This window comes from Sander lucioperca, chromosome 5, assembly GCF_008315115.2.
Source record: "Sander lucioperca isolate FBNREF2018 chromosome 5, SLUC_FBN_1.2, whole genome shotgun sequence".
Taxonomy (NCBI): Eukaryota; Metazoa; Chordata; class Actinopteri; order Perciformes; family Percidae; genus Sander; species Sander lucioperca.
Window position 1 is genome coordinate 21,820,275 of NC_050177.1, and position 21,988 is coordinate 21,842,262.

General features: G+C 40.8%; 1 protein-coding gene across 6 annotated transcripts in view; it reads right to left on the reverse strand.

Annotated features, from left to right (window-relative positions):
* The window catches only part of stard13b (StAR-related lipid transfer (START) domain containing 13b), a 90,068-nt gene that overhangs the window by 24,184 nt on the left and 43,896 nt on the right, over positions 1–21,988 (reverse strand). Inside the window, exon 1 of one of the 6 annotated variants that reach the window (XM_031297406.2) lies at positions 14,480–14,893. The exons of 4 other annotated variants lie outside the window; for them this stretch is intronic. In XM_031297406.2, the coding sequence (XP_031153266.1) occupies positions 14,480–14,603 (124 nt within the window). In that variant the 5' untranslated portion in view covers positions 14,604–14,893. Of the gene's footprint in view, positions 1–7,468; positions 7,732–14,479; positions 14,894–21,988 lie in introns of those variants that run through there. One more of the 6 variants, XM_031297405.2, reaches the window with a different exon arrangement.

The following is a 21,988-nucleotide window of genomic DNA, read 5'->3' on the forward strand; positions in this document are numbered from 1 at the left end:
GCAGGATATGAGCTCAGCTTGCCACCTACAGGCAAAAGTGGGAATCTACATAAGAGCTGCATGAATGTGACCTTTCTTTACCAGAGGTTGGTTTTATTGAGTCAGTTACAGTTACGACTGTTACGTACATTCTTGAATCATTTATTGGTTCTTTATCATCAGGAGGCTGGGGAATTACCAACAGCTACCAACCAACTGCCGGTACACGTTGGCCTCGGAAACAGTGGTGGCTGAATTTTGGGATGCAAGTAAGCAGGAATAAAATTTATCAGGAATAAAACGTTGAGCTGAAATGTTTGTTTTTTTGTCATTTGGATTTAACTAGATATCTTTTCTTTGCCTGCTCAGCAAAGCAGGGCTGGAACATATCTCAAAATAACCAAAACAACTTCTTACAATATCAATATGTCATGTACAGTATCTGTTAAATACATTTTTTAACATGCATTCTCAAGCATTTCAGAAATAATTTAAGAGAACGCTGGATCTGTAATTGCTACATGTTGCTACTTTAGTCAAAGAATTTGTGAATTAGGATTTACAATATAAGTGATCAGGACTCAACTGTAATGATAGGCATGCATTTATCTATTCTATTCTCCATTCACACACACACACACACACACACACACACACACACAGCAATTACACGAGGACCCTAACCCTAACCCTATGTCCCCAATTATACTACATACTAAATATTCGCATTATGTATTAATTGTCATAGCTGTACTACTGTAGCATACAGACTTTCCATTTAATACTAACAGGAAATGATACAGTACATGCAACATTGCAACTTCACGGCCAATTCAACTTCAAACAGAGAGAGCAAAGTGTGTTTTTTTAAGATGTACTTATGCCTTCTTTATGTTTTCCAAGCTGTCTGTCTCACCACAACCCACAATTATTTTATGTTTTTACAGCTGGGAGCAGCTTCTTTTGTACATTGCATTGTGGGAGAATAGTGTACATTGACATAATATATTTAGCACCTGTTCAACAGAATGGTTGTATAATTTAAGCACAAAAAAAGAGAACAAGCCATAGATTGAATTAGTTGAAATGCGATGACTGTAGTGCTGGAGGTAACCACCAGCTAATCACATTGGCTCCCTGTCAGTATTATTTACTGCCCCCTGAAGGTAGCAAACAAAATCTGCATAGCAATCACATCTACAACAGAGGGGTTTCTAAATAAAAGATTGACCGGGTTTGTGTGTACTAAGTAAACAATGCATAAAGCTACATCTTCACTTATCATCAAACCCCATTTGAATGAAGGAGCAGTTGCATTTGTTTCACACACAGTTGATCAAACACACCTCATGTTGAAGCAGACCAGTGATGAATAATTCAGTGCTTTGGAGAGAGGAGTGTTGACTGGGAGAGGACAGAGGCTGACTAGATTCCTCACCTTGAAGTGCCTTTTTTACCGTTACAACTTCTCAAAAGACAGAACAATGAAACCCCCCTTCAGAGTGGGTCTCTAACAATTATCCATCTGCTGGTCAGAAGAAGAACAGAAGGAGGGTAGAGCTTGTCCTCTTAACAAGCTGAAGTGTTCCTGTCCTCTATATGATAAGTATTCCAAATCTGTGTTGACACACTATTATCCTGCTTGGAAAAAGTTTTGCTTCTTGATAAGTATCTTAATGAAGTGCATTTAAACTTTGCAGAAGATTTAAACTTTGTTATTAAACTTCTCTTAACCACGATATAAAGCAGCTATGTACTGTAGAGATGAGCAAACAGCAATGTAAGATGGCACTGTGCAGTATAAACATTAATACATTAATGGAGAACAAATGTGGCTGTCTGACAGCATGTTAACCTGAAAGACACAAGTATTTCAGCCATTGACAGCCAAATAAAAGGCATGCTTTGAGGACACAGACAGATTCATGATAAGCACACAGCTGCCGCGCAATAACTTGTGTCATTTGACAGGAGAGGCACAACGTCCTCAACCATAGCAGGATGCACTGATGGCCTTTCCAGGGCAGAGACCGGAGCCTGCCGGCTGCACCAGGGTCAATAAGCCATGAAGAAGGGCCATGGAGGGGTCACACTAGACAGAGCTTCTTGTCTGAAACACAACAGATCCTCAAAAAGGTAAAGAACAGCCAGGAAACTTTTAGTCACGGTGAAGCATCCAGCAGCTCAGGGTTTCCACAGAAGCCCAGAGGAAGTTAACAGGACTTTTCTGTGCCTAAACAGGAACACTTCTACAGAAGTGAACAATCTGTGCGTAGTCTGGTTTTCACTACAGTCCAGCTTGGTGCACAAGGGAAACAGCTGAAACCCATCATCTGCATCATGCAATACATATTTGAATTCTTAACTATATGTGGACATAATACTATGAGATGGTGAAATATTAATTCTGGCATTTGCTAAAATCAGTGTTGAATCAGTCAAGTTTCATGTATGAAACACACTTCAGTACATCTCAATATTCTCTGATATTCCATAAATTCCATACCACAACCTACAGAAGAACAAACAATGTCTCCTATGAGACCTGAATTATACAAATACATTATTTTTAAAAGCCATATGCACAAGCAGCGTACACTGTAACTTTCTATCTATTTTGAAAAACTACAGTCATTTGATAAAAATGTGGGTAAACTGATAAAGAAATGTTTTCTCAGTGATGGCATGAATATCTCATTGACTCACAAATGATGGCCTGTGTTCGACAGTATAAAGGCTATGTGTAAATGAAGGGTATATTGGACACATGCGGTATGTTAAATGCATGAGGAGCAACACCAAATGTGGAAATCCTGAGAATCTGGACTTTAGATGGGCCGAGCAGGGAAGAATCGAGGCAGACAGAGCAGAAAGCTGCAGAAACAGTAGTCCTTCCAGAGTGATGGAATATGGAATAATACTCCTCCAATATCCGAGGAATACTTTCATGAAAGGAGACACATTCCTCCACAATGAAAACAGGCCCTTTCCCTTGCAAAACAATACCAGTGTGCAGCACTCAAACGTCTGTTTCTTCTCATCTTACTTCACACAGCTATGCATTTATACCCATCGGCTCTCCAAGCTGATGAGATATACTAGTCAGACAACAGGAACGTGTGGGCCTTCAGTCTGTCCTGGTACTTTGTCAGTAGCTAATCATAGTGGTCTGACAAGAACCCACACACATAGCTCGGGTGGCTTTGAAAGGCCATCAAATCGGAAACATGACTAAGACCCCACAGGCTTCCCTGGAATTTGGGGTGAAACAATACATGAGGAACTCTGCCCATCACCATGGCCCCCTCTCACTTTCAACCTGCTATGTCAACAGGGCTGGCCAGCTGGAATGCAGGAGCCACTGCAACACAAGAAGATCAATCCTGTGGCTCTGCTCTCAGTCCCTAAAAATACTACCTCGCTGTTATCCCTCACATTTCAAACATGTACGCCTCACACAAGATGAGACATGAGGTATGAAAGGAAATAAGATATTGGTGCAGGGCTAAAAGGCTGCGCTCCTGAGAAAAAGTGCCATACTGCAAGTAAATTGCTCAATTAAGGCATTTAAGGCAAGTCAGAATTAAAAAACTATATATATACATTAGGCAAGAAGATTGCTTAAGATTGCATAATTATAACACTTAAGACAACCAATTAAATAGTTGGAAAACTATGTCTTTTGTCTTTTATCTTCTTAGAAACAGACACATTGGAGGTAACTGTATTATCCACCTTGTGTAAGGAGCATTAGTAAAGTTTGTATTTACTTTATTTAAGAGACTGCTTGATATTACGTGGGATTAATTCACTGGACAGTTAAAGGAACACGCCGACTTTGGGACTTTGTCTTATTCCCCGTATCCCCCAGAGTTAGATAAGTCCATACATACCCTTCTCATCTCTGTGCGTGTCGTAACTCTGTCTGACGCACCCACCGCTAGTCTAGCTTAGCACAGATACTGGAGGTAACCGGTTCCAACTAGCCTACTGCTCCCAATAAGTGACAAAATAACACCAACATGTTCCTATTTACATGTTGTGATTTGTATAGTCACAGCGTGTACAAATAACAAGGTCACATGAGACACAGCCGTCTTCTAACCGTATACATACTGGGAACTATATTCTCAGAAGGCGAAGCACTGCTACTTCTGCTACTTGGGCGGAGTGATTTGCTCGCAGCACCTGAAAAGCCCCGTGGTGAGGAGCAGAGAGTAACAACGCTGCTTTTCAGGTGTTGCGCTAATCACTCCGCCCAAGTAGCAGAAGTAGCGAATAGAGAGTAGAGAATATACTTTTTTTTTTTTACAAGTATTTTTATTGTTTTAGAGAAGATACAATGTACAATGCAACATTACAATGTCAATTATAACAAGACAGCTTTCTATTAACCCCATCCCACCCACAACAAACCCTTTTGCCGAGGAAGAGGACAAAAACAAACAAAGAAGACAAAAAAAATAAAAACACCTTTCTTCTATTACTCATGATAGCAAATAGTGTGATCATTGTGCTTTACAACTCTTAGCAGTTATTAAGAGGGAAGTGTAGTAGGTCTTTCAAAGTAAGCCAGTAAAGGGCCCCAATTTTTGTAAAATTTTCTGGTTGATCCTCTAAGAAAGTATTTGATTTTTTCTATTTTTAGAAACATCATAATATCAGAAAGCCATGTGGCGGCTTTTGGTGGTGTAGATGATTTCCATTCCATAAGTATTCTCCGTCGTGCTATTAAGGTTGCAAAAGCAACATCACTTTCCTTACTATTGGACATTACAAAATCACCCCCTTGTACCCCAAACACGGCCATTAGATCTAAATCAAAGGCTTCATTTAAGACTTTAAATATTGATGCCCAGAACTCTCTCAACATGGAACATGACCAAAACATGTGAAGTAAATCTGCTCTGTCCATTCTACATCTGTCACAGATGACATCGCCTTCTGAGAATATACTGTAGTTCCCAGTTTATATACGGTTAGAAAATCGCTGTGTCTCATGTGACCTTGTTATTTGTACATACTGTGACTCACAACATGTAAATAGGAACATGTTGGTGTTATTTTGTTACTTATTGGGAGCAGTAGGCTAGTTGGAGCCGGTTACCTCCAGGATCTGTGCTAAGCTAGGCTAGCGGTGGGGGCGTCAGACAGAGTTACGACACGCACAGAGATGAGAAGGGTATGTATGGACTTATCTAACTCTGGGGGATACGGGGAATAAGACAAAGTCCCAATAAGTGTTTTCTGTTTGTTAATGAAAGGTACATTTCACATTTTATTCAACATATCTGGTACACTCTGGCTGAATGCAACACACCTCTTCACATATAGATTTTTTCCTACACATTATTTTTCTACATTTGCAGCAATTGGATTGTTGTGATTTTTAATACATATATTTAGCTGAAACAGATGGCTTTTTAAATGGAAGATGAGGAGGATGATGATTGTATACATTAGGTGTATTATTAACAATTAAGCTGATTTATGAATTTTAAACATTATTGTCACATGCAATTGTTCACAGCACAACAAAGTCCAATGTGCCCTCTGTATTTAACCCATCCTAAGCATGAGGAGCAGTGGGCGCCCAGGGAGCAACTTGGGGTTTAGTGTCTCGCTCAAGGAGACTTTGACATCCGAACAGGAGGAGACATGAGGACATGATATGAAGAAACAGTTCCAAAGTTAATGTTATCTTTGGTCACTTTGAAAGTAGTTTGAAACCACACTCAGTTAAAACTGTGCAATTAAAACTGTCAAATGAGTCAAAAGTAAATATATAACCAGACTGCAGTGAAGTCAAAGCACATTATATTTAAAAGTACTTAAAAAGTCCCACCTGACAATAAACGTGCAAGTAAAAGCTGTTAAAATAACTTGATCATAAACCCACTTCAAACATGTATTTGTACATATTTTCTGTCCTTGTCACAGATCACCTAAATTGTTGGTTTGCTGTCAAAGCAGACATCTGTAATCTAAAAAAACACATGCCAGGTTACATGACTGCACACGCCTGCAAACATAAGATCATGGAGATTTCCTCCCGAAAACAAGCGTACATACACACAGCTCCAGGACATCTCCACACATCCATCCAACAGTAAGCTGTGTATCCTTCACATCCTCATAATCACTACAAAAGCCTCATGCGTTGCCTCAGTCCTCTGTGGTGATCCAGGAAACATTACCCACACAAGTGGCTGCATTATCTGACTCACACTTGTCGTTACAATGAATGAGAGGAGAACTATGCTGTGGGTTGTCATCAGATGACTAAAGACGATGAAGCTGCTTCTGTTATGAAACGCAGCCACCCTTTGCAGGAATAGTAGCGCTTCATAATAATAATACATTTAATGATATATCACTTTTCAAAACAGATGTTACAAACTGCCTTAGAAGACAATAAAAACAGATAAATGAGGCAATAAGAAAAATAATTATTTAAACAGAGCAGCATAAATCAATAATAGAATAACAATAGTAATGCAAGACAACAGAAACCAATTTGAAAACATAAATGTGTATAAATATATTGTATGGATAAACACAAATAGGTGCATATTACATATACCCATACAAGCATGCTCTGTACACATGCTTCGCCACACATACAGTATGCACATGAACAAACTATGCACATAGACACATAACTATGGGACATTTATTAAAAATGCCATTCTAAAGACATGCATCTTTAAAAGCTTTTTCTCTATTGTTACGCTGCGCTGCCACCTCCCTGGCCTGGGGACATTAAATCTCCAGGTAAAAGCAAAGGCGAGAGGTTACAGGCCTTTGAGAAAGATGAATGGGAGGGGGTCAGGCACCACTATTGCTCTCCTGGCTGCATACAGCAGTCCACAAATGAGCCGAGGGCTTGTAAATCTGTCAGCCAAGACATTCATTGATATGTCTTGTTTACACTGTGGGCTTACCTCTTGTTACGTAACTGACCCTATAGCTTATCACCTGTCACTGTTCTTTATAGTCAGTCAATACTAACTATTCACCACACCACTGCACCCTGGACTGCCTATTGGCTGAAGGTCAAGTTTGGCTTTGTCTACAGAGGTACATGCACAAACACACACACTTTGTTACCACTATATTTGTCTACCAAAGATTAGTTTGATTGAATCCCACTTTTATCTAGAAACAAATGCACAAGGAAAAAAAGCCAGAGATATGAACTGACATTTGACAAGGACAATCAGCTGATCCCAAACAAACACAACGATGCCCTTGCTCACTTGGCACCAGGTTATCCTGTCTTGTCATATTCATACGTATGTATGTGTCATATCTTATTCTCTACATATTTTGACTACCAGCTTGCTGAGCTGTTACTCCGAGCATTCCGTTTTAGATTAATTTCAACAGAATACTTAACAGCTGGCTCTTCAGCCAAAGCTAAAAATAAAAGTCTGATTTTTAAGAGTCAGGCCACAGTCTGAACTGTCACTTCTGTCCAAACTCCTACCTCCAGCGATCTTCTTGAGGAGTTGCTGCCTGGCAATGATCCTGCCCAGCCTGTACCCAGAGCGTCTGTGGTGATGGTCCATTCTCAGGTAGAAATCCTGAGTCTCTGGAGTCATACTCCCAAGACACTCGCTGCCTGTGGACTCTGGGAACTCCCGAAACATAACTGAAACACTGTACCCCAAACAAGCCCCTGACTGCTGGCTGATACACACTCACCCACACACTCTCCCCTCAACAGAAAACTTCACATACAGGCGCAAAAAGCCTAAAGTGAGCTGAGAAGGACAGCAGAGCAGAGCCTTGGGGGAGGAGAGCCAACCCTTTAGCCTCATGTGACCACAGGGAGGCCAATGGGAAGGGAGCAGTTGGAGAACTGCCCACCTTGCTGAGCTGAATCCAATGTCTGTGTGAACGCTTGTCAACTTCCCCCTGCTCTGGAGGGAAATATAAATACCATTGGAATGCCTATGAACTGAGTAAGGAGAGCACGAGTGGAAGAAAGAGTGCTGTGGGAGGGCTTACAAAAATAGTGTTTTTTAGACGCGCCCTGCACTAGAACAACTCTTCTGCTGTTGCTGGTCACACAGGTGCCAAGTTTACTGGGCGAGAGTGAGTCTGTGCCATTTTACAGAAAACTACAGAGGAGAGATAGAAAGGGAGAAGTTGTTTTCCTGGTTGGAGAATGCTAATTTCTGCTCCCCCACCCCAACCCCCACTATATCACCCTTAGCTCCAGCCACAGGAAGGCCTCTCAGCAGGTCCCCTAAAAGTGTCACCTCCTCCAGGGACAAAAAGAGATTTTAGCTTGAATACATATAAGTGACCTAAGCCCCATTTTCACCTGGTATTAAAATCCAATCTGAGTGATCGGATCACAAGCGGACAGCTCTAAGTACAGGTTGAGATCCGATCACTCTGGCTGCTTTTAACATCTGTCCTGAGTGATCCAATCAAGTGGACAGCTCTAAGCATGTGGGTTTTCACCTGGCAGTAGAATGTGTTTTCAAATGCATCCTGAGTGCCCAGTTGTGATAGGATCTCACTTCCCCGCTCTGTATGCAAATAAACACGTACATCATTTCTGTTTGCATATAGGCTGGTTGTGTGTGTTTTTTAGATTATTCTTTTTGGCATTTTAGGCCTTTATTTGATAGGATAGCTTAGACATGAAAGGGGAGCAAGAGGGGGAATGACATGCAGCTAAGGGCCGCAGTTCGGAATTGAACCTGTGGCCGCTGCGTCGAGGACTAATCCTCTGTACATTGGGGCATGCTCTACCCGGTGAGCTACCCAGTGATTGCAGTAGTAAGTAACTAAAACTCATGCTTTTCTGCTTTAAAAGTCCACTCATATCAGCCAGTTTAGAACATGGAACAACAATCTCCTCACACCTGAAGTAAAGTCCACATCCGCACAAGCCGACCCACCCAGCACCACTCAGGGCCCCTGCCACTCTCCCTGTGACTGTCCTGGCCTCCCCGCTGCATACAGGCTTGCCTGTGTAGTATAAGCATGGCGCCATACATGTGAATAGAGCCCAAATGGGCAAGCGACCAAGTCAAACACAGCCTCTGTCTGTTTCGCTCCCTGGCTGGCAAAATCCACCCTAGATTAAGCTCACAAAGACGACAATTCAGCAGCACACTTCAGAGCCCCCTGTACGTTTTCATAAACTTCTTCTGGGTTTAATGGCCCTCTCCACACCCTCAGGTGGAGCTATTTAAATATGTGATTGTTGCTTTTTTAAGGTACTAGGTGATGGTGTTACACTATTCGGATGATTTCATTGGGCGGTGACTCATTTTTTACACACACAAACACCTGTGTTCGTTCATACTGTAAAAGGATCGCTTCAGGTGTCAGATGCTAAAACATGAGTGGCAGCATGTTGGCAACAGCGTGATCTCTCTGAACCCATGTCTGTGTTTTCTTCTTCCCTCTCAGTCTAGACGAAGAAATTCACTCAGTGCATATCACATTACGGAATCAATCATCCGCTGCTATGTAACATCATAATGAATGAGATTAACTGTGTTTTCGTCTCTGTCTGCACTCAAATACCTCAGCGGGGATTGTGAAAGAGCTACGAGAGCTCCAGTATTCCCTTTGGATGTCACTGTGTTAAACTTTGTGCCGCATGCCATGAAGAAATGGCAGTGGTGTGTCCTTAGTGGGAGTGTTGTGTGTCAGGCACAGTGACTCCAGTCCTTATCAAACTTGTCCCAACACGCCTCTGTCTAGGTTTCAGAGCTCAACTACTATACAGCATGGCAACAGGAATCCAGACTCACATTACACACACACTCAAACATATACCGTGGCTCTGTAACATGCCTGCCAGCTTGACAGTGTGGATTGTATTGTTCATCACAATAAAGGCAGGTTATTGTTACCGTCTGATGACAAACTAACCCATGTTGAAATGCAACTGTAATGCAGCCATTTAATGCATGTCTGGCCTTTATTCATTCTCTGCTCCAGCGCTCCAGCTTCAGACAGGTGGCATTACAAAAGGGAAATGTACTGTATATTCTGAATCATGGACCCAAAGCTTGGGGCCCACAAAGGATGAGTATGGAGGCAGTTGAGTGGGGTTTAGACACCTCTCTGATGTGGTCTGATTCAGCAGCAGCAGCAGACATATGTAATCTGCACCGGGCAGTTTGGCTCTGGCTCTGGCTCTGGCGTGGCTACGTTTCCTGTGGTTAAGGCTTAAGAAAAGCTCCAGTGTGACTTTAGATTTCCACCTCATGAGCCACCAAATGTCTGAATTCTGAGCTCAGGTCTGGATGTAAATCACACTTTAATGCCGCAGATCCGTTGAGCTCTTGTGCAGGTAACCTGAAGCATTTGAGAAGCCCCTTATAATGACCCTATCCAGTGGACGAGGTGGCAGGTGTTCTACACTGGAGACTTTTAACACACTGCAACAAAATGAGGATCAATCCATGCATCATTATTCAGAACTTAATCTCATTTTTAGAAGCAAGCACCCCTCGAGCAGCTGCTGGGTTTCCCCCAAAACACAAGTGTGTCCCAGGATATTCAGGCTTCTAACTTGCATGTAATTAAGTAATATATGAGTACAAATAATAGTATGTAAAAATAAAATGTACAGGAAATAAATAAGTTATGGAAGAGGCACGGTATGCTTCTTGAATTAAAATTGGGAGAGAATAGATTTCACATCATACCCAATTTAAATATAGGGGCATTGTCATGATTTCCAATTACATGAGGGATGATCTGGCTGAGCACTTTGACTAATATGACTGATTATAACTCAAAAAAAAGAACTTAACAATGCATTATAAAACACACTAATTGTCCCCTCGCTCGTTAATGATCTCAACAATTTTCTCATCATCTCCTATTTTCTTTCCTAACATTTCGGCAGTGCCTTGTCACAGTTAAGGCTTTTACATTGTTGTGTTATTCATAGTGCAATGTTTAATTCACTGCTTTGCATATTCCTACCAAGCTCAAACGTACAGTACACGTACACATTTTTTACCAAGAAGGCAGAAAGCAGCTTTTTGAAATAGGCAGGTTTTTTAGCATCATGCCCAAGCACAATTACTAATTAGTACTATTAATTATTAGTCAGAGACTGACATATAAAGGCTATGGCAATACAACAGAGAAAAAGGAAAGTCTATTTAACCAACAAGCTGATAATGCAGCATGTACATAACCAGATAAGTATGACAGCTGTGAGAGCAGTAACTGATGTCCTCATGGTATTGATGGTATAGTGAAACACACACAATTATATGTAACATATTATCAAAAGCCATAAATAATATGTGTGTACCCCTCCACACAATGAAGTATCAGCATCTATGTTTTGTGCCAAAAAAATTTTTTTTAAGATTATTTTTTGGGCTTTTCCTCCTTTAATTTTTTGACAGGACAGCTAGGTGAGAAAGGGGAGAGAGAGGGGGGGGAAGACATGCAGGAAATCGTCACAGATCGGATTCGAACCGTGGACCTCTGCGTCGAGGCATAAACTTCTCAGTACATGTGCGCCTGCTCTCCCCACTGAACCAACCTGGCCACCAAATTTGCTATTTTAATATTTCTGATTTGCCAAAGTTTCAGCTCAAGAGGAAATCAAATTTCTCGGATAGTGTTTCACAGTATCCCATATTTCCATTCATCTGTGGGAGTTGAGAAATCGACTCAACTTAAAGTCAAACCCACACACACAGTGTAAAATGATTTCATGCATATCTTCCTGTAATTAAAAGGCTTTGTGATATGCATGCTTCTCTATAGAGTGTGACAGCTCACATCTATCTGTATTTGGCTCCTGCTTTCAGTTAGCCTGTGCCAGTTGACATCTATTAATCACACAGGAGTAGATGAACCCAGCCGTGTCTTTTTAAATATTTACTCACTGCAGAACAAAGCAGTGGGGTACAGATACAGTACCACAGTCAAACAATAAGGTTTCATGCAAAGGCTCCACACTTCTTATCTGATAGACTGACTAGTCTATCAGGTTGGAGTCAGTGCTTTAGCGTGCAAAAGAGTGTATGCATCTCTCCCTCTAAAAACTATACATTTAAATATTTGGCTGTAAATAGACCACCATCTGTGATTTGACACACATGGATTTCCTTGTTGATTGGCCACCATATCATCTCTAAAGAGCTAGAAATCAGCTGCCAGGGGTCTAAAACACATGACCTACATTTTGTACAAATCCAGGGTTCCTCCCTCTGATTTCCCTTGAATCGGTTTTGGACATGAAAGATGAAGTTTTCTCCTCTCTGCCCCAAATATCACATCGGCCTTGGATACAGCCTGATGTGATATTCCTAATCAACGTAAATAGTCACAGAAAGCAAAAAAGAAGTAGGGAACTTCCTTGCAGGGATCAAACAAAGTGTAACAATATCCATAACTTTCAATCCATCTGTCAAGTCAGTGCATCAGGTCTATATGTGTCCGCTTGTTCAACGTGTACTGTATATAAGCAGCTCAAGGCCTCGAGACCGCAGAGAAAAGAATGCAATGTCAATGTGTCAAATATCAACGCAATGCAGGACTCAGTGTCATGCCTCAGCACACACAGCTGAGCAGAGCACAAGTCATACTTTCTGCACAAAACAGCTTTGTGTAAACAGCAGTGTTGAACCCTGCCAAACAAAGTGAACACACTTGTTCTTGTCTCTATTTGTATGACATGAGGAAGACAGAGCTGTTTTGTGATTTATGTGGTTTCCCCACACAAGGAGCTAATGTGGTCAATTCACAGCACCTAGTGGTAGACTTTGGCTACTGCACAAAGGATTGATTTCCACTCTTCACACACTCTCAAGACCTTTGACAGAATTATTGCACCAGGGCATTCACCTAAAATCTTTAGTCATTCTTTCAAATGTATCCCAAAGTAGCTTTAAAGTTATCTCCAAAACCAATTATCTACACTTTAGGCCCCCCCCCCTTATTTGAAGCAATATCTTACCTATTAAGTTTAATATTCTATCCCATTCTTTAAATGGCACCAATACACATTATTCAGGAAATATAATGTCGGTCGACTTTAATAACAATAACGTTCGGTGTGACTGAACAATGCCTGGCAGCACAATATGTCTTGTCCTCCAGAGAGACAGGTGCATTTTAAGAGGTTAAAGCAAATTTGTATTAGACCATTTCATTTTAGTTGAATTGCTAGGAAAACTGCAGGTCTTTAAGTTTACTGATAGCAAGGTATTCATATAACAAAACAGAGTAATGGGAGATAAACTTGTAATGATACTGTATATGATCTATATTTGAAACTATGAAACAAAATGAATAGACCAAATCAGAATCAGAATCAGAAATACTTTAATATTCCCAGGGGGAAATTATTTATATTATTATTATTATATATTAATAATATATAATATATTATTAATATTTATTTATATAATTATTTACTATTTAAATGAAATGGTCTATACTATCTCAAAGAAAGTGACTGAGAAGCATCTGCAATATCATCATATACACTACAGAAATAGTAAAGGAATGAAAAGTGAAAATATATGACAAGCTATAAAAGATTAAATAAAATAATTAAAATGAAAGTAAAGTTATCTAATAGATAGATAGATAGATATTTAGACAGATAGATAGACATATAGATAGATAGATAGATAGATAGATAGATAGATATTTAGACAGATAGATAGATAGTGATGATGATCAAATGATCAAATATTGTCCACTCTCACTCAGCTTTCCATTTCCCAGTGAAACATCATCAACTCATCAGCGCCACCCTGCGGCCGTAGCAGGCCCGTGGTCATTGAGAGTGGAGATAGAATGAACACTGCAATAATACTATGTAGTCAAGGAGTTCCTACACGTGTGCAAAAAGTTATAAGTTGATTATATTGTCTTTGTATGTTCTTGCATTGTTTCTTACATTAGAATCACATACAACCCATTGAGATGCATTATATTTTCAAAAGCATTAGGCTATGGAGCTCAAACGAGAAAAGACTCAATGTACCCTTAAATCTCCAATCCATTTCCAAAAGTCGTCCAACTTTTCCCCACAGCTTTATAAAAGTAAATACAGTTGGACCACTATATGACACTGACTTAAAAGCAATATGACAATCGGTTTGATTTTAGTTAGGACTACTCAACAGCACACAACTTCAATAGAAAAATGATTATAAATTAAATTTGTTTAAAAGCATTGGACAACATGCACAATGAACATCTATCCATTTAGGATAAATATGTCTTTGCATTGCACCTTAACTCATTAGACAAACAAAATCCAATAGTCTACCAAGACAAATTAATACCGTTTTCAAAAATACATTTTCCCTCTAGACTACAATTGCCCCTGTTGCAGCACCACTGTGATGACACTTAATGCACACCATGACTTAGCCTATGTCATTCAGATTACTGCTATCCAAACATTCAAATATTAATGACATGCCCTATGTGTTCGCTCTCTCAGCGGGCTAGGGTGCGCCTGTAGCGGGCTACTGACCCGCCAGTCTCCGCTCTCTGACGTTCTTCCAGAGTAAGTCCCAGGCTTTGGATGTGGAGCTCCGCAGCTGCTCGCTGAAAGAGCGCCGGAGCTTCAGTTTCGAGGAGTTTCTTCTAGATGTCATGGCAAATCCTCCACTCGGACATAATAACTAAACCTCCTCGTTCCACAAAAAAAACCGTTATGTTAAAGTCTCCGGCAGAAAATCACCTTTCCCCGGTTAGAAACTTTGTTTCTACTATAGCAGCAGCAAACCTGACTTTGGAGCCCGCTCTTCAAATGCAGTTGTCAACATTTTGTGGAAAAATAAATATATTCCTCTCGCTTAGAACGAAAATCAATAAAACGAGTAAAAGTTGCAGAGTGATTGTAAAGCACCAAGACAGACTTCACACTTCATACCAGATGTGTGTGCGTCTGTGTGTGCGTCTGTGTGTGTGTGTGTGTGTGTGTGTGTGTGTGTGTGTGTGTGTGTGTGTGTGTGTGTGTGTGTGAAGGGATCCACGCACAGCGAGCGCTACTCAGCCGTGATACCTTCAAATGCTGCGGGAAATATGGGAATTATCATCTGAGCGCACATGATCCACCTAACAAAATGCCAGAGTATGACTGGAAAGGAGGAATGGAGCTTGGAGCACTAATGGCAACAACAGATGGTGAAATTGATCATCATTTTATAATTGTTATTTTCCATAGTACTGTAGCTTATTAAGTAGGCCTATTGATGATATGTAGCCTATACGGGCTATTGAATTTCAAGCTTTGTTTGATTTTAAATGTCACACTTTATGACCTAGAAAACATACATTTTTGTAATGTTCCATGAAGGTTCCCCCTTGGCCATATTTAATGCAACCTTTGGAAAAGATCACAAGGAGGCCTCCATATAATGTTCGGTCATGGTTGTGTGATTACTGATGGTTCCTGCATGATGCGCTATCCCAAAGAACACTAAAAGAACGTTCCCTGAACGTTTCCATAACCATGCAATGTTCTGGTAAAAAAATATTGATCTCACGGGACTGTTGGAGATACAGTAGCCTATGTTGAGAAAACTCCTGGGGAACCTGTTTATTGGCTTCTGTTCATTTTTAATATATAGAACATGTAACAAGCATGATAATTAATAATAAATAATAATATAAATAAGGAATTGTATGCTTTAAATCTATATAAACTAAAATAGATAGTGTAAGAGCCAATTAGTGCCCTTGGTATAAATAGGAAAGAAAGAAAGAAAGAGTTTTTGACCACACGCACACACACACACACACACACACACACACACACACACACACACACACACACACACACACACGCACACACGCACACACACGCACACCACAACACTACACATGCATACATACAAGCAGTGATTTGTCTGGAAACCAAACTAAGATCTCATGGAAATACATGGAACCAAATGGTTTTAACTGCAAATATGACTTGATCAAAAAGGTAAAAAATGTATCAATTACTCTACCTGTGGAGCAGCACCTCAGGGGCTTAAAGTAGTAAATTAAGATTACAAAATATTAGTTGTAACAATGCTGTGATGTAAGATACAATGTCTGGATGCTATGTCCAATGTCAATCTCCCCTTTAATCTACGACAGGAGCATAAAGTATCCCAACCTGGAGTCACATGATCACTGGAATAAAACAACCACCAGACAAAGTTTCAAATCCAAATACATTCTGTCTCTTTTTTTTTTTTTTTTTTTTTTTACATCAGCAGTGCTTCCAACAATTCAAATTTAAGACTCTGAAGTAGGAAATAGAGATCTACGTAGAGCACGTGAATGCATCACAAGCTGCAATCCACCCCCTACACACACACACACACACACACACACACACACACACACACACACACACACACACACACACACACACACACACACAGCTCTCAAATGACACAATTCCAAACTCAGCAATCACTTTCTCTAGTCCAGTCTCTTACTTTATTATCATCCCCAAAACAGTAAGATGTTAAAGAGAAAGCAACTTTGCAACATTTCAGAAATGTTCAGTTATAGAGAATCCTGTCTCTGTGGTGATCAATAGCTTCACAATCTTAGCACTTAATTCATCTATTATTTCCTTTAAACCGTATTGTAAAGGTTTTTCTTGGTATAATTTTTTTTACCTGCAGGTAGACTACTCCATTTTTTGTGGACGCTTCGAAAACATTTGATTGACATGGACCTAGTTATTAACTATTATTAGGATTTTGACCTACATTTCCCATCAGCAGGATGTCGTCTGTTATTTTAGAGATCAGCGAGTTCTCCCCAGGTAGGCTAGAGTAGGTCACCCCTTCAGCAGAAACATTGGCTCAGTTTCAGCACCATTTACTTTTTGTTGTCACAATATCTTGAAATAAAAAGAAAACCTAAGCTCATGTCCGAAAAGTAAACATGATACGTTCTTCTGTGAGGCTGCATACTAGACACCAGCTTCAGTAATCATTATACCATAATTATTTTAGGAATTTCCTCCTATTATTGTGTGCCCATTCAGGCAGCGCATGACCTGGGAGCCGTGATATCATATCGGCTGTATTCATTTCTTTCCTCACCAGCTGGGATTACTGTTATAAGTTAAGTATAAGTTTATTATAATAATAAACACACAGTCTTAACACAAAGTGACTGGCTGAAGATTGAGAGTTTCTTAAATGAGCAAATCTCTGCTGACCTACACTTGCCCTCTCTGTGTGAAGCTGAGCTAACATTACTTCATTTCAATAAGGAGATAGAGCCCATTTGCCACCGAGCAGGACGGGTGATTTACAGATTATTACAAAGTCACATAGTGAGACAGGAGTGTGCAGCTGAGGGGAGAATATTAATGAAGGGCTCAGTTTTCCATTTGTTCCATCTAAAAGTGAAATTATGTGCAGCCAGGAGGAATAAGAGAGACCCAGTGAACTGCTCTGATCTTACTGGAGCCGACATGGAAAAACACTAACATCTGCATATTTTGGGTTAAGACTCTCTTCTGAAGACAGAATAACAGAAATATCAAAGACTGTACCCTCCTACGAAGCAAAACATCAAAACTTTCTGCTTATTTGCGGCGCAGAAACTAAATAACTCTCAGAGCGTGACAGCTTTTCATCTGCATTTGGATCTAACTGAATTTGTCACCGTTATTTTAAGGTTTAGAATGAAAAGAATAAAAGAAATGAAAAATATGTGAGAAAACATGGAGGCTTTTTTGGTTCAGCGTGGGTCAGAGGGGAGGAACCTGTTCACCGCTGATCAGCATGTTGCTATATATAGCCCCACTTGTTGACACCCCAGACTTAAAATGCAGCATGGAGGATAGACAACACACACACACACACACACACACACACACACACACACATTTCATTTGATCCTTTGCCCTTTCAAGAAGGGTCAGGGTTAGGCCGAGTCAAGCACCTTGTTTTCCACTGGCACTGATCACACAAACAGGGAAGCTTACAGAGAAAAAAGGCTAAAATTCATAGCCTTTATTAAATAATAATATAAAATGTATAAATTCATCCTTAATTCAAAATAATACTAGTAGTCTATTTTCTACAAAAGTGAAGGCATTAATCTTCATACAGAACCTATAAACAATCTAGAAAACATCATCTGTACATCATCTTACTAATCCTTTGGTTGATATATATCCTGAAAACAGGATCATGAATGAGTGTTCTAGATGCCAAGTTGTAAAGAAGTTATCAATCTCCAGGCCCAGTGACTAACAGGGCAGGAATGGACAGACAGACAGACAGACAATAGCGTCCCTGTCAGCCCCTGACAGTAAAAGTGATGGAGGAAGCGCAGCAACAAGGTTCTGACCTCTCTCGACATGAATCACCAGAGAGGTAACACAGCCCACTGCTGTGCCTCTCTTTTCTTACTTTATTAAAAACAAATAACTTGTACAATAAAGATGAGCATTATGGCTGCAAGGATCATTGTGGCTAGACGATGACTTAGGTTCCGGAGCGGTCCATGGCAGTGAAAAGTAATAGCAGATGCAAGGAGAGGAAACATCAATCAGCTTGAGAATGTTTTCCCTTTCGCTGACTCAACCACTTGTTTGTTTTGGCCGGGCAGCTTTTTAGAGAGCTTGTTTTTCACGTTTTCCCTGAAAAAATGGGCACATTTTCTGGGCTAGTTTTTGTCCACTCTCTCTCGCCATCTCCCTTCCCCAACATACAGAGACACACATATTTATTTGTATCCAAGTTATCTAAATTCCAGAGTTTGAGTGTGTGTGCACTGTGTCCGTCTGGTGACTGATGTGGAATTCTGCCCCTTAGCTACAGTGGGAAAATCCCAGATGTGAGGAAACTGGTTTCTCCTCTGTGATTGGGTCATGTTGTTGGCCAGGAGGTCTTACACCAAGCCCTCTTGAATAGTCTGGGAGACTGCTCTTCCCAGCCTAATGGAAACAAGGCTCGGGGAGTGGAGAGACCTCCCCTCTATCTCCACCCCCCCCACCGGCCCCTGAGGGCTCGTCCCAAGCATGTGCTATAAATTTCCTGACCATATATTCCCAAGTCGAGTTCATTTTTCCAGAGCAGCCACACATGTGGTGTATATCTGGGTTTAGATTATGGGGTTGGGGAAGGAGGAGCTGACTTAGGTCCCAATCCATTAAAGTGGCCACTAATTCTGTTTTCTTAGAGGGCAGTGTGTTGTAACGTCATGGTTTTCTTCCTCAAGTGGAAGTTGTTCTTGATAGAATCATTAATTCTCAAACAAATTAGACATTACATCAAATCTGTTTTCAAAATAGAGATATAACATAAAAAAACTGCAGATTTTCACATGACTCATCCATTATGTTTATCCACATCTTCCTGCAGGTTGTTACATAACTTGACGTTTTTGCATTAAACTACAACACTGAGGCAGGTAAAAATAGAAAAACTAAAAAGTTTGTTTCAATGTCATAAAAATGCTAAAAGCTTGCTGGGGTCAAAGTTGGTATAAAGAGGCTTGAAGAATGTAAAACTGGCATGACAAGCGTACGTGGCTATTGTTTCATTGAATGACAAAGCATGTAATGCTGTCAGGTCTGAATCTGTTAAGGCTGCGTTGCCCACAAAAATGCATGGGAAACCATTTACACCACTGTCCAGCACCTGGTTTCTATCAGAGCAACGAGGATCTAATCACAGAGGTACATTTCTCTCTCGCTGCCTCCATTTCACTCTTTTTCTCACAAAGGTGAAAGATGGAAAACAAACTCATGTTTTATTGATTTTAAGTCATTTCCAAGCTGGGTTTAAGTGTCTTTTTTTCACCAGGGACTAATTTCCATCACCTTTCTGCCTGGTGATGTGAAATGCACATTAGGGGAGTTGTGCTCCAAGGCATCTTCACAGCAATCACCATTAAACACAGCTGACAGGATAACTCTTCATAAATTACAGCTTACTGTAGCATGACATTAGCCTCCATGAAACAAATTCAAACAGGAAGTTGTTGTTTATATTTCAAGATGAGCGTTGTCCCAAGAGAGAAGTTGGAGTTAAGAGTCTGACAAAGACCAACGGAGAAAATAATAGCTGCTTAAAATTAAACCTTCTGGAGGGCTTGTAGTTCCCCCTCTTAAATGACAAATGTCTGACATTTAGAGCCCTATTTGAAATTACAGTTTTCCTCCAAAAGGTCCCAATCTGCTACATATACAGAAGTATAAAGAACATTTCCATTTAATAGAAACCAAAGTGCTATCAACGTCTGTGTAAACACGTTATTCTCAGACCACAAAGCTCAGTCATGTCAGCAACACAGAAGAAAACTATTGTCAATATACAAGACAAAGAAAATATTTTTTTTTGAATGCCTCCACTCTTTTGTGCTTTCATTATCTCTGTCTAAACACATCAGCCAATTAATGATCAGTTTCATTAAAGATGCATGTGTGTGTGTGGCCGGTTAGCTCAGTTGGTGTGCAGAGGTTAATTCCTCGATGCAGAAGGTGTAGGGTTCGAGTCCGACCTGTGACGGTTTTCCTGCATGTCTTCCCCCCTCCCTCTCCCCTTTCACATCTCAGCTTTCCTATCCAATAAAGGCAGAAATGCCCCCAAAAAGAAAAAGATGCATGTGTGGACCGCCCAACTATTCTGCTTAACTCATCAGCCATGATAAGCCGGAAGTACAGTACAGTGCAGGTATTGTTTTCAAACTGGGAAACAAACAGGTCCTGCTGGGCCCTTAACTTTTAAAGCCGCTGAGCCACAGAGCAGAGAGGAAACAGGAAGTCTGCTCTGCCTCTGCCTGCTATTGCTCTTTGATTACTGAGCCAAATTGTTTAATCAGGTCTGAAACCACGAGAAAGCTGCAGTGCTACACTGCCCCGGGACAGAGCCTCTTTTAACGCCGCACTGTGTTTTTTGTTATCTGGGTACAGGTGGAAGTGCACAGCTATGTAAATCTCCAGTAGCATGGTTACCCACGGCCTTGCTTCAGTGAGGAACAACACAGTGTTTGGTGTGAGCCGTGCCACGTGCTCGGCCAACCTGAGGATGGGGAGCTGAGGGCTGCAGGCCCAGCGGAGGAACAGACTTTTTGCCTCCATGCAACATCTGGAATCTCTGTGGTTTATGTGGGAAATTTGGGAGGCCACTATGGTTACTGTATCTAAACCGACCCTGCGGAAATGTTCTTGGCTTGGAAACCATGTGTGTGTGTGTGTGTGTGTGTGTGTGTGTGTGTGTGTGTGTGTGTGCATGTAGGAGCACTGAGGAACTACAAAGTGGAGCACCAAATTCGATAAAGCTTTGGATGAGAAAGGAGTTATTGTTTGGATTTATTTCCAGCAGAGTTGTGAGCATTCATAGGAAAGGCACGCACGCACACACACACACACACACACACACACACACACACACACACACAAAGGGAGATAACAGCACTTGAGCCCGTTGACTGTTTAGTCACTACATCCATGTGCAGGGTCCTGAAGTGGTGTGGACAGTCCTGGCTCATTATTTCCTAATTCTTGTTACTGCTTTTATTCTCAGTTGGCAGCTGAGTGCTGGACCAACCTGTTAGCTTTTGTGTTGCTTCACACACACACACACACACACGCACACACGCACATGCACACACACAGTGCCTGTTCTCCTGCGACTGGCCTGCATCCTGACACGGCGGCCCACGTCTCCTTCCACTTAGTTTACAAAACCCAGGCCTAAATTCCTGAAAACACACACACACACACACACACACACACACACACACACAGAAAACACTCTCACCTTGGTCGTTTTCAAGGAAGTTGTCCCCCAAAGGATTTATTGCTTCTTTTCTAATTGCCAGTGTGGGTATAATTGGGAATCAGAACAATAAACCTGTTTCCTCTCACCCTCTAATATAAAACTAGCAGATAATACAGTTTCTGTTCAAACAGCTCCATGAACACACAGGATCAAACCAGATGAGTTATAATTGGCAATAAATTATGTCCAAACATGATGGGAATGGTTAAACATGATGATCTCATTCA